At 39.6% G+C, this 14,396-nt stretch overlaps 1 protein-coding gene across 2 annotated transcripts; it reads left to right on the top strand.

The window, feature by feature from the left end:
- The first annotated feature begins 302 nt into the window (after positions 1–302).
- LOC108250404 (cytochrome P450 7A1) lies at positions 303–7,701 on the top strand. Of its 2 annotated transcripts, XM_025002546.2 has the most exons (9): positions 303–916; positions 3,008–3,112; positions 3,190–3,248; positions 3,335–3,544; positions 3,701–3,895; positions 3,996–4,195; positions 4,664–4,794; positions 5,678–5,856; positions 5,940–7,701. In XM_025002546.2, the coding sequence occupies exons 2-9, from the start codon at positions 3,034–3,036 to the stop codon at positions 6,240–6,242; spliced, it is 1,356 nt and encodes a 451-aa protein (XP_024858314.1). In that variant the 5' UTR covers positions 303–916; positions 3,008–3,033; the 3' UTR covers positions 6,243–7,701. The 2 variants fall into 2 exon arrangements, with proteins under 2 accessions (XP_024858314.1, XP_017295766.1); XM_017440277.3 differs by having other exon boundaries at positions 837–916; positions 3,008–3,248.
- The last annotated feature ends 6,695 nt before the right edge of the window (positions 7,702–14,396 follow it).

Below are 14,396 nucleotides of genomic sequence, written 5' to 3'. Positions count from 1 at the left end.
TAAAGTTTCACTAAAATTTGTTAAGTAGTTCACAAGATGTTTTGCTAACAGACAGAGTTAATAGTTAATGGTGAAGTTTTATACACAGTTCTTGTGTGATCAGTTAGTGTGCAGAACCTGTTGTGAATGACCCTCAGCTACTACCACACCAAACTTCAGCTTGATATCTGTAAAATTGTCTTAATTATAGCCATTTTTGTGTTTTCTAAGATCACTTTGCTGTGGAGGTCATCTTGAATCAGGCTGACATCAAAAGTTTATTAGTTGTAGATGTATCTCTAATGATTATTTTCTGAACATTTTAAAAAATCCATCCAGTGGTTCATGAAATATTTTGCTAAAAAGTACAGATAAACAAACACAAACAGACACAATCAAAAACATTATAGCTCTGCTTCTACTGTATGTGGCAGGCAATACCAGCATTATTCTGTAATTCAGTGTATCACTGAAGAACATTTGTCAAGAACATGATGCATTTTGCAAAGCAACTAGTGAGGAAAACCTGAGTTGAACTTTTAATAAATTGTATGACCTGTGTCAGTAATATCTGCACTCTCTTTACTCCACCCTTGGGTCCACCCATCAGGACGGAGGAAGGAGGTCTATAAAAGCAGCCTCATGCTCCCTGTTTTAACACAATGCACACACACTCAGTGTTGCAGGAACAGAAGAACTTCATGTAACATTCTTCTGTTTGGAACCATTCACTTCATTAAAGCAGTTCTTTGTCAACCAATCCATATCCGTGCCAGTAGATTTGATGTGGAGCACTGAAACCTGCTTACAAGTGACTTTGTGTTTTGGATCTTGTTCCTGTTGCCATCATCATCATCATGATAAGCATCGCTTTGATCTGGGGAGTCTTGGTTGGATTTTGCTGCCTCCTGTGGCTTGCTTTGGGGATAAGACGCAGGTAAGACTTAACCCATTGTTCCTGCATGTTTCCTAATTCATTCTGAGACTGTGCAACACATGCATGCTACATCCTTCATCTAAATCAGGAGCCTCACAGTTGGATAAAAACACCAGTACTGAGTAAAAAAGAAAGGCTGTAGCTCATCAGCAGTACACTGACAATTATGATTAGCACTGACCTCCAGGCTTCTTTCCATAAGATAATATCTGATGTTCCTACTTCAGAAGCTGGGAGATTTTTTTAGGCTTTAGGTTTTCATTTAAAACAAATAAAAAACAAAACAAAACAAAACAAAACTAACAAACAAAACAAAAAACAGTCTACAATCTGAGTCAGTTCAACAAAATTTTATTTAAAAGATACTTTTTGGAAAAATCCACAAATCAACTTTAACTGACTTCCTATAAGGATTCCTTTGGTTGGAAGAGGTTTGCACAAAATGTGTATTCACATAAATCAACCCTAATTATTTAAATTGCAGTTGCATGTCTTCAGGATGAAACTGTACCTGATACTTCTTGTTGTCATAATAGGAACACATCACTGTCACACTTGCTTTGCTGGATTAGTTTCTTAATTGTTTTAAATAATGAATATGTTTCCAGGAAAAATAAATGCTGTTTTATCTGGTTCTGTAATTGTTGGGTTGTTAGAAATGTTTTTATTTAAATAAACTGCTTTCAGTGAAATAATTTCAATAAAAGTAAAACAATTTCAATAAAAGTAAAACAATTTCAATAAAAGTAAAACATTTCACACATGGAAGAACATTTTTATCTCATTGAAGATAACAGTAGAACAGCTATAGTATCAAATAATTAAATGTTTTTAAAATGGAAATAAAGTATCTCTGCTGCTAAAGTACATAACACATAGTACAAAAGGAAAAAATATATGCTCTTACACAAATTAAAATTATAATTAAAATTAGATAAGTTCAAAAATACTACACATGCTCTTAGTGCAGATCACAAGCAAATATTGTATTATTATAGACAAATATTATTGTTTATTTTAGAATAATGGTGGCTGCAGTTGATTGGTGGTTAGTGCCATACTGGAATACTGAGGCCGCAGGTTTGAGCCCAGGTTGCATCAGGAAAGGCATTTAGCGTAAAACAATCGCCAACGATCAATTGTGCTTGCCTGATGTTGCAACCTCTGCCCAAGGGAGCAACCAACCAAAACAACAACAAATGTTCCAGAATAAAATGAGAAAAAAAATAGAGAAACTGCATTTTCTGCAAAAACAGTGTGAATGCTGAGTGCTGAATGACTTTGTTGAAATTTGCTAAAGAAGTTAAACTGAGCTGTCAAAGTTAAAATAAGCAAACCAGAGGCTTAAATGAACACAAGCTAAAAAGCAGCAGAAAAGTACTTAAGGCTAAAATGAGCAAAATGATGTCAGTATTGACAGAACTGTAGCAAATCAGATGTCAAAGCCAAAATCTGCACAACAGTAGTTTAGATTAGGAAAGCTTTACCTAAAGCCTCAAAGAAGCAAATTGGATGCAAAAAACTAAAAGAAGCTGAACGGTTACTAATAAAAGCAAACTGGTAGCTTAAAGCTAAAAGTAGAAGGGTAGCTAAAAAGTAAAATTAGCAAAACAGCAGCTGAAAGCTAACAGTAGCACAATTGTAGCTAAAAAACCAAAAGTGGCACAGGGAGACAAGAACAACATTGAAGTGATTCTATGGTAATTTAATTTCATATTAGGTTAAATATTTTAAAAAGTTAGAAAAACCAAAAGTCATAATACACCATTCTCTATCGAGCCAAGTGTTTTGATGTATGAATGGTTAAAATAGCACACAGTTTCCAAAAGTAGCTTGATTTAAAACAACAACAACAACAAAAAACAAACAAAAAAAACATACAGATGAAAATATAAACTGGAAAACAGTCAGAAATTCACCCATTTGTTTAACTTTACCATCTACATGTTTTATTGTGTAAATGCTGCATTCACATAATAAAACATGTAGATGGTAAAGTTAAACGAGTAGGTGAATTTCTGAGTCAATAACTAAGAAACCGTAAGGATTTGGAGACAGAAACCATATTTTTTGTCCTGTTAACATTCACAGACAACCTGGTGAACCCGCAGTGGAAAATGGTTTCATCCCCTACTTGGGCTGTGCTCTGCAGTTTGGGGCCAACCCACTTCAGTTTCTGCGCAGCCGTCAGAAAAAGTATGGCCATATTTTTACCTGCAAGATTGCAGGCCGGTATATCCACTTCCTGTGTGATCCCTTCTCTTACCATTCAGTCATCAGGCAGGGGAGACACCTTGACTGGAAGAAGTTCCACTTCTCTACATCTGTTAAGGTAAAAGGGTTGTTGTTTGTATTTAAAGACTTTCTGAAGCAGGAAGTTCTTTAATGTTATTAACTGATCTCTTTTTCTGACACCAGGCCTTTGGTCATGACAGTTTTGACCCTCGCCATGGTTACACCACAGAAAACCTCCACCAAACCTTTATGAAGACCCTGCAGGGAGAAGCTCTGACTTCCCTGATAGAGACAATGATGGGCCACCTGCAAGATGTCATGCTTAAGTCGGACACTCTGGGCTCCAATAAAGACCAATGGCAGGTGGATGGTATTTTTGCTTTCTGCTACAAGGTTAGTAGCTGGAACATTTAAATAACAGATCCCATACCTTATAGTTTTTTTTGTTTGTTTGTTTAAAAGTATGGTTTTAAGATGCAGAATAATATCATAACTAAAACAGAAGTGTTCCTGCCTTTCTAAAAGTCCATTTGTCATGCTCTTCCCCAGGTTATGTTTGAATCTGGCTACCTGACGCTGTTTGGTAAAGAGCTCGGAGATGACAAGTGTCGGGCTCATCAGGAAGCACAAAAATCTTTGGTCCTCAACACTTTGGAGAACTTTAAAGAGTTTGATAAGATTTTTCCAGCACTCGTGGCTGGCCTGCCCATCCATGTCTTCAAGAGTGCCTACAGTGCCAGAGAGGTCAGTGGGTTTTTTATCTGATGGTACCCTCTGACATCTGTAGTCATATAAGTAACACATTTTGTCGCATTTTACTTTTTCTTATGTTTTTTATGTTTAGAACCTAGCAAAGACAATGTATGCTGAAAACCTATCCAAGAGACATCACATGTCTGATTTGATCTCCATGAGGATGATCCTGAATGATTCCTTATCCACCTTCAACGATGTGAGCAAAGCTAGGACCCATGTGGCTCTGCTGTGGGCTTCACAGGCCAATACTTTGCCTGCTACCTTCTGGAGTCTTTTCTATATGATCAGGTATCTTAGTTCTCTGTTTCTTTAAAAGTCTTAACATTAACTAATTGCATGTTCTACAGAAATGCAGAGTGAATGCTGAGTGCTGAATGACTTAGATGAAATGACAAAGTTGTTATAAATATCACAAGATGACATGCTGATAATATGTGTTATGAATGACTCAGCTACTACCACATCAAATTTTAGCCCAATACCTATGAAATTGAGTGAGGGTGGGTTTCAATGAAATCCTTCCAGTGGTTAATGAGATATTTTAACTGACAGACACACAAACATATAGACGAGGGGTAAAACATACAGTAATCATTCATCTTCACTCTTCAGCAGCCTGCCAACATAACAATGGTATTACAAAACTAGCCTCTTGGTGTTATCACACTTGTTGGATACATTAAAAACAGTCATGTGACATTAGCAAACACAATAAACATCAGTAAAACTCTAACCCTAACCTGCATGTATGCTCAGATGTCCAGATGCTATAAAAGCAGCTTATACAGAAGTTCAGACAGTTCTGAGGGACTTGGGTCTAACTCCTGACCCTGATGGCCCCATACTCAATCTGACCAGAAACCAGCTGGACAACATGCCTGTTTTAGGTAAGATTACTGGTATAAACAGTTAAAAATACAGTAACGACGAGTTTAAAGATAAGGTTAAAGATATTGAGACGACTTTTGTTGTGACTTTGCGCTATATAAATTAACTGAATTGAACAGATATGATTTAAGATACGGTTAATGATACATTAGAGATATGATTAGATACAGTTAAAGGTACGGGTAAAGATACAGGTAAAAAAGGGCTAAGAAAACAAAAAAGGTACAATTCAAGGTACAGACAAAGATAGGGTTAACAATACAGTAAAGAAGTAGGTAAAGATGAGGTTAAAGATACAGTTAAAAATATGGATAATGATGTGGTTACAGATAATATTAAAGATACAGGTAAGGATACAGTAAAAAATATAGTTGAATATACAATTGAAAATATGGGTAAAGATACAAATAAAGATACAGGTAATGATACAGTTAAAGATGTAGGTAAAATTAAGGTAAAGGTTTCTTTTAAAAACACCTTAAACATTTTTAGATAAGGTTAAAGATACAGTTGAAGGTATGGTTAAAGATCTGATTAAAAATACAGCTAAATGTACTGTTAAAGATACTGGTAAAGATAAAATTAAAGATGTGGTTAACGATACAGTCAAAGTTACAGGCAAAGATACAATATAAGGTTAAAGATATGGTTAAAGAAAGGATAAACACATGGTTCAACATACAGGTAAAGATACAGATATAATACAGGTAAATATATGGTTAAAGATACAGTTCAAGATATGATTAAAGATTTAGGTAAAGACACAGGTAAAAATACAATTAAAAAATACAGTTAAAGACAAGGTTAAAGGTATGATTAAAGATTCTGTTAACTGTAAGTCTGGGCTATTGAAGCCAAATGACCTGTTTTTTCTGTTTGTAGACAGCATCATAAAGGAAGCCATGCGTTTGTCCAGTGCTTCCATGAACGTTCGAGTTGCCAAAGAGGACTTTCTGCTTCACCTTGACAACCAAGAAGCTTATCACATTAGGAAAGATGATGTCATTGCCTTGTATCCACCCATGTTGCACTTTGATCCAAAAATCTACGAGGATCCCTATGTAAGACATTAATATTCATTATTGTTGTTATAAAACATTGTTTTGTCTTTTTCTTCATCTCCTTTTCTCTCCTTGCCCTGCAGGAGTACAAATTCAACCGTTTCCTGGATGAGAAGGGTGAAGAGAAAACCACATTTTACCGCAATGGCCAGCGACTGCGTTATTTCTACATGCCCTTTGGCTCCGGGGTCACAAAATGTCCAGGGAGATTTTTTGCTGTGTGTGAGATTAAGCAGTTTCTGACTCTGATGCTTTCGTACTTTGACATGGAGTTACTAGACCCTGCCATCAAAGTTCCTCCTTTGGACCAGTCTCGAGCTGGACTGGGGATCCTGCAGCCCACCTATGATGTTGACTTTAGGTATAAGCTGAAACCAAAGCTTTAGACTCAGTGTCTGATTCGTAGAATCTCTGAATGACTTCCTGTAAATAGTGTAAATTAAAATTCCTGATAATGTCTGTAAATAGATTAATTTTTTGTTTTGTTTGGTTTTAATATGATACAAAAGAAAACCTTTGGATTTATGGTAGAAACCTGTAGAAATGATCACAAGATTTAGGTTGTTTCAAGTAAGCTTTATGCAGCTCAAGTGTTTTACAGAGTGCAAAGTTTAAAACTTAACAAAACTAAAAGTTGAGCATTAAAAACAATCCGCTTTCATTCTACCGGTGGGACTCTTTAGGCACCTCATTATTTGATTGTAATTAGGAGGGCTGTGAGGGGATTGCACATTATTTTGTTGTCCACCTCTGTCTACATCATACCCACCTTGGCTCGTTTTATACCCACATTCGCAGCCTACCCACATTTATGATTTAATCTACTGGAGTACACTTTAGAAATGAAGCTAGGCAGATTTGGACCACTTTTTAAGTAATTATTTATGTTAAGTTTACAAACAACTGTTGTTGGCCAAAGTGTTTTACATACAAAAGAGAAATAACAAGAAGGTGCAAGAAGAAAAAAAACAAACAAACAAATAAAACAAAACCAAAATAAATTTTTGGCAAAAACACAAAAAGAAATATTAAAATGGTTAAATGTCAGTTCTCATGTTGAATTAAAAGCCAGTGAGTACAGATGTCTCTTTAAGGTGAGATTTTAAAAGACAGTTTAGGAGCTACAACTGAAAAGGCCCTGTGGGTTTATTATTTATAGAGAATCCCCACAAACATTTTGAGACAATCTGATGACTCCCAGCAGCCCCAGCATACCACCATTAGCAGTGACAGCAATGAATGGCAGTTTTTCTCCTCCTTCAAGTAGAAACACATACACAACTCACATACTGTGAGACTCTTGTCATCACCATTTTTCTCTTTAACTTCATATAAGCCAAAGGTCTTCCAAACATTGGTTTTCATTACAGGAGGTATCGTTTGTTGTGTCTCTAGTGTGCATGTGCTCACTATAAACAGTCTTGGTGCTGCATTTCCACACATTAGAGATCCACTGTTTTTGTTTCTCAAACATGATGGTATTACCAATAAATACTCATTTTTTTGACATTTATAAATAGAATTGTTCATGTCAGCACTGCGGCGTATCAAGAAATAAGTTTTGACCCCCATGCCCCTCCCCCTTTTTAATCAGTGTAATTTGTCAGGATGCAGAAATGTTTCTGTCCTCTTTCAGTCACCTGTGCTGCTAAAGGTTCCCCTCATATGTTTTCAATAAGTTTCTGATGCTGTTTAGTGTTAGTGTGAACAGAGTGACACGCATTCTTTTTCTGTGTATTTATGAACCATAACCACATGTTCTGTTGTGTAACTAGCACATGTAATTGTGATGTAGCCAAATGTGTTTTCTCATAAATAAACCTGTGACCATGATCACTGACTGAGCTATCAGTGTGTGGAAAACTATTTGCTCCACACAAACACACACACACACACACAGAGATGACAGTCCAGAGAGCCGTGCAAGTTCAGTGTAGGAAACAGAAACTTTCCTAAGAACAAACCTTCAGGAATTATTCTGATTTACACTGACTTACACAAAATGGATTCAATCAAGATGGCTGCCACTTCTAAGTGACCTTAACAAACACAAAAATGGCTATTACCCAGCCAGCTCTACAGATACTATATAAAATCTTTTGTGATAGTTGCTGAGATCCATTCCCAGCACCTACTCTGAGAGCTAACAGATCACACAAGATCTGTTTTTAAATTTGCCATTAACTATAGGAGTCATCTGTGTAACTCTGTTAGTTTTACAGATATTGGACTACAATTTATTGTGTAGTAGATAAGTACAAAACTTGAGCAGTACACTTTGTGCGAAACTTTTCCCTAAAACTTTGTCTTTAACTATTGATATCAACCCTGTCTGTCTGTTAGCAAATTATCTGACAAACCTCTGAACAGCTGGACAGCTATTAACGAATTTCTCAGAAAGTCATAATTTATAACTGATTAGCCTTGGATGCACTCCAATTCAAGATGACCACCACAGCTAATCAATATTAGCTAACACAAAAATGGTGACAACTCTGTCACTATATAGATATTTGTCAGGAGCGAGGGAAATGAACCCAGTGCACAGACTCATGTTTGTAGAACTTAACTAATTTATTATTAAAAAGGAACACAAACAAGTGGCTGACGTAGCAGCAGAGAACTACACAGGGCATAGGTGACGAATGCCCCAATCAGCAGGTTTGGAATTATAATAATTCCTGCTTTATAAGTTAACAACATAGACTGTAAAACAAAGTACACTCTGCTCCCTGAATAAATATAATATTTTATTAAAGTGACAGCTTGCTAAGTGTGTACTCCAGCTGAACTGATCACATTGGAGTCCCTATTAGAGTGCTCGTGTAATCTTGTGGTTAACATTACATTAAAAACCAACCTTCTGTTGTTTTGTTTACTAAGATTTTCTGATCTGACAACCACTAATGTTGTGAATTCTGGTAAAGTGGATTTTTAGCCGCCTGACAGTTATGTACTGACCTGTATAAGATACATGGCGGCAAGTGTGGTACTGTGAGAGTGGCCACAGGAAAACACACTCCGGGCTCAAAACTTTGATTTATATGTGGCCCTCCGATGGACTTGCGACCTGTCCAGGGTGTCCCCCGCCTTTCGCGCAGTGACTGCTGGGGATAGGCACCAGCTCCCCGCGACCCAGAATGGAGAAGTGGGTAAAGAAAATGGATGGATAGATATTTCAAAATATTTTTATTTTATTAATTTTTTTTTCATCTTATCCAAGGAAATGTGAGTGGTGGGGCGGTGCCCTTGTGTCCTCTATTGGCCAGCCACCACTGCCTCTAAAGCCTGCTCTAATCCATTGTCTTAATTTAATATGTGCTGCACCAAATGCATACTCCGAATCAGTGTAGATAGTAACTTTCTTTCCTTGTGCCCACTGAAGGGCAGCTACTACTGCTGTGATCTCTGCTCTCTGAGCTGATTGTTGTCCTGTTAGCTGTCCTTTGATCACCGTTTCAAAACCTGTTTCTGTCTGTCTGACAACTGCATAACCAGCACTCAACTCTCCATCTGTCTTTCTGAAACAACAACCATCTGTGAACAACACTTATACTTCTGACAGTGGTTCTGTTTGTAGTACTTTACTCATTCTTTGCTGTCTCAGAGGAGTCATAGTAAAAGTTTGTGAATTTACATATGAAACTACTGTATGTGTTGTTAACACGTGCAACAGATGCCCCATCACAATGTGTGCCGTTTTTTGAATGATTTTTGTGAGACCAGAAACATGTTGTGTGCAGGGTGGGTGTCTTTTCTCCATATAATCTAACATCACACTGATGTAACTCAGCACCTGTCTTCCATCCCCCTTTCTCTGGAACAGGACTCCGTTAGCGACGGAGTCCATTACAGAGAAGTTGAGGTGAAAAGGCAAAGTATAGTCCCACAAGGCCAGGTCTGAGGCTTGTGATAACAGCTGTTTGATTTTAATGAAGGCAGTTTCTGCCTCTGGTGTCCAGTTTAAAGTCGCCCTCAAGTTTCTCATGCCGTGTTCTTTAACTAAGAGTCTTAGTTGTTAAATCAGTCCTGTGTAGTTAAGGATATGTATTCTGCTATATCTCGTCAGTCCCACAAATGACAACATGTCTTTCACAGTCAGGGGTTTAGGATGGTGAAGAATATCAGAGCGATGTGAGTATGACAACCCGGATCCTTGCTGTGAAATCACCCTCCCCAAAAAGGAGACTTGTGTCCTTACTGCCTGAAGTTTATCCTTGCTGACCTTAAAACCTTTCACAGAAAGTTGTCTCAGTACCACCTCCGTGGCCTGTAAACAAGCATCAGCAGAAATTAGCAAATCGTCCACATACTGGGTCAAAGTTGTGCCCTCAGGAAGCTCACAGCCCTCTAAAACCTGTTTAAGAACTTGATTAAAGATCCCAGGAGACAAAGCAAAACCTTGTGGTAAGCGAGTGTTGCGCCACTGTTGACCTCTGTCTCGACACTCTTCGGCCAAAGGGAGACAGAAAAAAGCTTTGGCCAAGTCAATACATGTGAACCATTTATGGGATGGGCACAGATTGGTCAGTGCCACGTAAGGATTAGGGACAGGAATAGTTGGAGTCCGTAAAACAGCATTTACAGCCCTTAAATCATGTGCCATCCTATATTTACCTGTGCCCTGTTTTTCTACAGGTAAAATAGGAGTGTTCCAAGATGAGGTGGAAGGTTCCAGAACCCCCACCTGGATCAAACCTTCAAATGTTTTAGCAATTCCCTCTTCTGCAGCTGGCTTTTGTGGATATTGTTTTAACCAAATGGGAGCTGTGGGGTGGAGCTCAAAAGAAATAGGTGAACAATCAGTCAAGCCAACTTCCGTGGGACCTCCTGACCACAAAGAGGAGGGAAGCAACTGGAGCAAGTGAGCTACAGCCGGGTGATCTGTTTTTTCTCTACCATCATCTCTAGAGATTTGTTCATGTTCGAGGAGCAAGATCTTGAGTTTCTATCTGGATTAAATAGGTTTTCCAACTGGGAGAAAAGCAAATATCTGGTATCTGAGTGGGAATCCAATCTGTGGTTTCAACAGCTCTTTTCATCATAGGACTGAAATCTTTAGCCTGATGTTTTGGGTGGACTGCTAGTGTTATATGTGGTACAGCCTCTGAGGTCAATCGGTACCACTGCAGCTGTTCCTCTGTTAGCTGAACAGCTGAAGCCACTCCCTCCGCTCCTACGTAAATGTTGTTAGATTAAATGCCCCATCTAATCCCTTCTATCTGTTCCTGAAACTGTTCCTGATAACATTCATCCCCTGTTCTATCATAAAACAAAGTTACATGAGGAGGGTCGGGAGGAGCTGTGTAGGGTTCAAGCAGGGCGATCCAGGGCTTCCACCTCAGGTACGCCGACAGGACACCGCCCCCCTGTGGCGTTTCAGGTTCAAGCAAACCCCAGTAAATGTCAGCATATTCAGGTTCAACTGGCTGCAACAACCACTGTCCATGAGTTCTTAATCCTGAAGAACAAATCCACCCAGTGCCATCAGGCAGAGATACGATGAGCCCATCTGGAGCGCACAAAATAGACGCCCCCAGTTTCATCAGCAAGTCACGACCCAGCAAGTTCACAGGGACTTGAGGAGAGAGAACATATGGATGGAGGAGAGTCTGTGTCCCCAGCTGAGTGCGCATAGGTACAGTTAATGGCAGTTTTTGTTGTACCCCAGACAAACCAACAACTTCTACAGTCTGTGTGGAAAGTTTGTCATCAGCTAAAGTCATATTTATGGTGGAAAAAGTTGCCCCCGTATCCACCAAAAATGGCAGTTTCTTTTGCGTGATCTGTAGCTCCAACAGAGGGTCTGCTCCTCCCCCTCTGTTCAGGTTCTTCTGTGGGGTGTGTCATTGAGGAAAAGATCCACACTTGGGACCATGGTACTGATCCCCGGTTCCTGAATTTCCCTGTGGATACTGGCCCAGTGGGGCAGCCTGCGGGTTTGGTTCTTGATGTCCAGCAGGACGAGGTCCCCAAAAAGAGTGCTTGGTATGGCAGTTTCGAGACCAGTGCCCTTCCTGACCACACAGGAAGCAAACGTCACTGCCAGCGTGTTCCCTTGGTGCGGCCTCTTGGCCCCCCGCCCTCGCCCAGGCACCTCTACCTCTAGGAGCCCCTCTCTGGCAACATCTGGAAGGGCCACTCCACACTGGAGGTGGTCCATAATTATAGGGTGCCCCAGGCCCTGGATACATAGGGGTTGGTGGGAGTTGGGGGTGAGCTCACGGGCTCCCCACCTGCCACCATCTGCTTCTTAGCTATGTCTTTCTTTTCATTTACCTTTTGTTTAGCCTCTCCCAGCTGCAACTTTAAAGCTGTGTCTGTAAATTTTTTTTATCTTTGACTCCTCTTTTACTGCCACATCCTTAGCCTTCTGGAGATGATGTACCAAATGTCTTTCCCACATGGCGGGATCAGCTCCAGGCAGGTCAGGATTACGTTGCCTTTCTGCTAGAACTTGGGCCAGAACACCATCTAAGACAGCCTGTCTAAAATTATGCTTTTGTTGTGTGCTCTGAGCATGACACCCGGTTCTCCTCACTCACTCTTCTTTACAATCGTCTAAGAACTCTCTAGGATGTTTGTCTGGTTTCCACAAAAACTTGGGGGTCGGAGTGCCCTCTGAAAGTGGGAGATGAACTCTCATGGCGTCGGATATCATTCGAATGTAAGCAGTCAGGGGAGCACTATCAGGGATGGTCAGGATCTGTGCGTCAGTCTCTATGTCTCTCAGGGTGGAACCTATCATGCAACGTGCAGCCACAGCCCTAAAGTCCCCAAGTGCCAATGTCTGACCTTTTGTCAACTTCTCTAATTGTGCTAACCATAAAGCCTCTCCTTCTACCGGAGGTGGCATTTTGTCCACTAAGGTCTGCACGTCCCCTATAGCTAAAGGTTTTGTCCTTCTAACATTCCATAGTGAAGAAGAAAAAAATTGTTTTATTTATGATAAATTTAATTATGATGATGATTATTATTTTTATTTATTTATTTATTTTCACTTAGTGACACATCAGGGCCCTAAAACTTTATTAAATTCTGAACCATCCAGGTCAAAGGGCAACTTCTTCCCCCTTCTTGTCTGGCACCGTGGCTCACATTACAGGGCTTCTAACACATACCTCTCTTTCCAGATAAACTAAAGAACTACTTGTTAAAGGTTTTAAAATGATGGCTAAATATAAAATGGTGATAAACACAAATGATAAAGATATAATAATCAAATATAAAATGAAGCCTGGGAGAATAAACACCTTATACCTTATATTTCACAACATTTAGATTATATATGCAGAACTGCTGCTCTTCTTATGATTAAATTCTGTTAAAGTGAAAGCTTGATTTTGTCCACTTTCACACCTTCTAGCCACCCTGTACCTGTCTGCTGCTTTGGGAGTCCTCAATGACAGCACATCCCTAAAGGCCTATTTCTTCAACTTGATGGCCTCCATCACCGCTGGTGTCCACCAGTGGGTCCTCCGGTTGCCACCGCAACAGGCACCAATGACCTTCAGGCCACAGCTTCTGAAAGCTGCATCTACAATTGAGGCCCTGAACATGGCCCATTCAGATTACATGTCCCTTATCTTCCCTGGGACATGTGAAAAACTCAACCAGAGGTGTGAGTTGAAGATCTCACAAAAGGGGGGCTCCACCAGATGTTCCTAGTTCACTCTCACTATTCGTTTGGGTTTACCAGGTCTGTCCCCTTTTGTGAGATCTCCTGTCACCGGATCCAACTCTCCACCAGGTAGTGATCAGTTGACAGCTCTGCACCCCCCTCTACCCAACTGTCCAAAACATAGGGCCGCAAATCTGATGACACAATTACAAAATCGAACATCGACCTTTGGCCTAAGGTAGCCTGGTACCAAGTACACTAATGAACCCCACATTGCTCAAACATGGTGGTCATTATAGACAGCCCATGCCTAGCACCGAAGTCCAATAACAGAACACTGCTCAGGTTCAGATCACCCAAAACTGCTCTCTCCAGCTCAACCTGAAATTGAATGGTTTTAGTGGCGAGGTACAGGAAATAAAACTGGAATCTTGGCATTTGGGTTGTTCATATTTATGACAGGGACTGCTGGGGATAGGCACCAGCTCCCCGCGACCCGGAATGGAGAAGCGAGTAAAGAAAATGGATGGATGGATGGATGGATATTTATGACAGGACTGATTCGGTTGTTATTTTGAGCTTTTAGATGTGGCAACTCTGGGTTTTTCTTTTAATTTTATTATTACCATTAGAAGTATACAAAACAAAAAATTCCCTCCTTAGGACTATTGCTAAAGGAAATAAAAGTAACTAATGCCAATAAGACACTTCAGTTTGCTCTACTAAGGATGCAGGAAACAGTGTTCAAAACTACAATTTTAATTTTTTTTGTCTCTATTTATTTTAATATCGCTTATTGGATGTGATTTCTGTCCATCACAATTAAAGGAAATACAAGGGAATAATATGGATTCCAACTTTCCTGTGGGGACATAAAATTCACCTAGACACTTCTGACACATCACACATGAAAAGTGGA

Source organism: Kryptolebias marmoratus, linkage group LG20 (genome assembly GCF_001649575.2).
Source record: "Kryptolebias marmoratus isolate JLee-2015 linkage group LG20, ASM164957v2, whole genome shotgun sequence".
Classification (NCBI taxonomy): Eukaryota; Metazoa; Chordata; class Actinopteri; order Cyprinodontiformes; family Rivulidae; genus Kryptolebias; species Kryptolebias marmoratus.
The sequence above is the reverse complement of the archived record's forward strand: the minus strand, read 5'-3'. Positions and strand labels throughout refer to the sequence as shown.

Excerpts from the sequence above, each read along its gene's own strand:
- LOC108250404 (XM_017440277.3), top strand. The coding sequence starts at position 837 with ATGATAAGCATCGCTTTGATCTGGGGAGTCTTGGTTGGATTTTGCTGC. Across the intron at positions 3,249-3,334 it reads ACTTCTCTACATCTGTTAAG|GCCTTTGGTCATGACAGTTT; the intron begins GTAAAAGGGTTG and ends TTCTGACACCAG. Across the intron at positions 3,545-3,700 it reads TTTTTGCTTTCTGCTACAAG|GTTATGTTTGAATCTGGCTA; the intron begins GTTAGTAGCTGG and ends GCTCTTCCCCAG.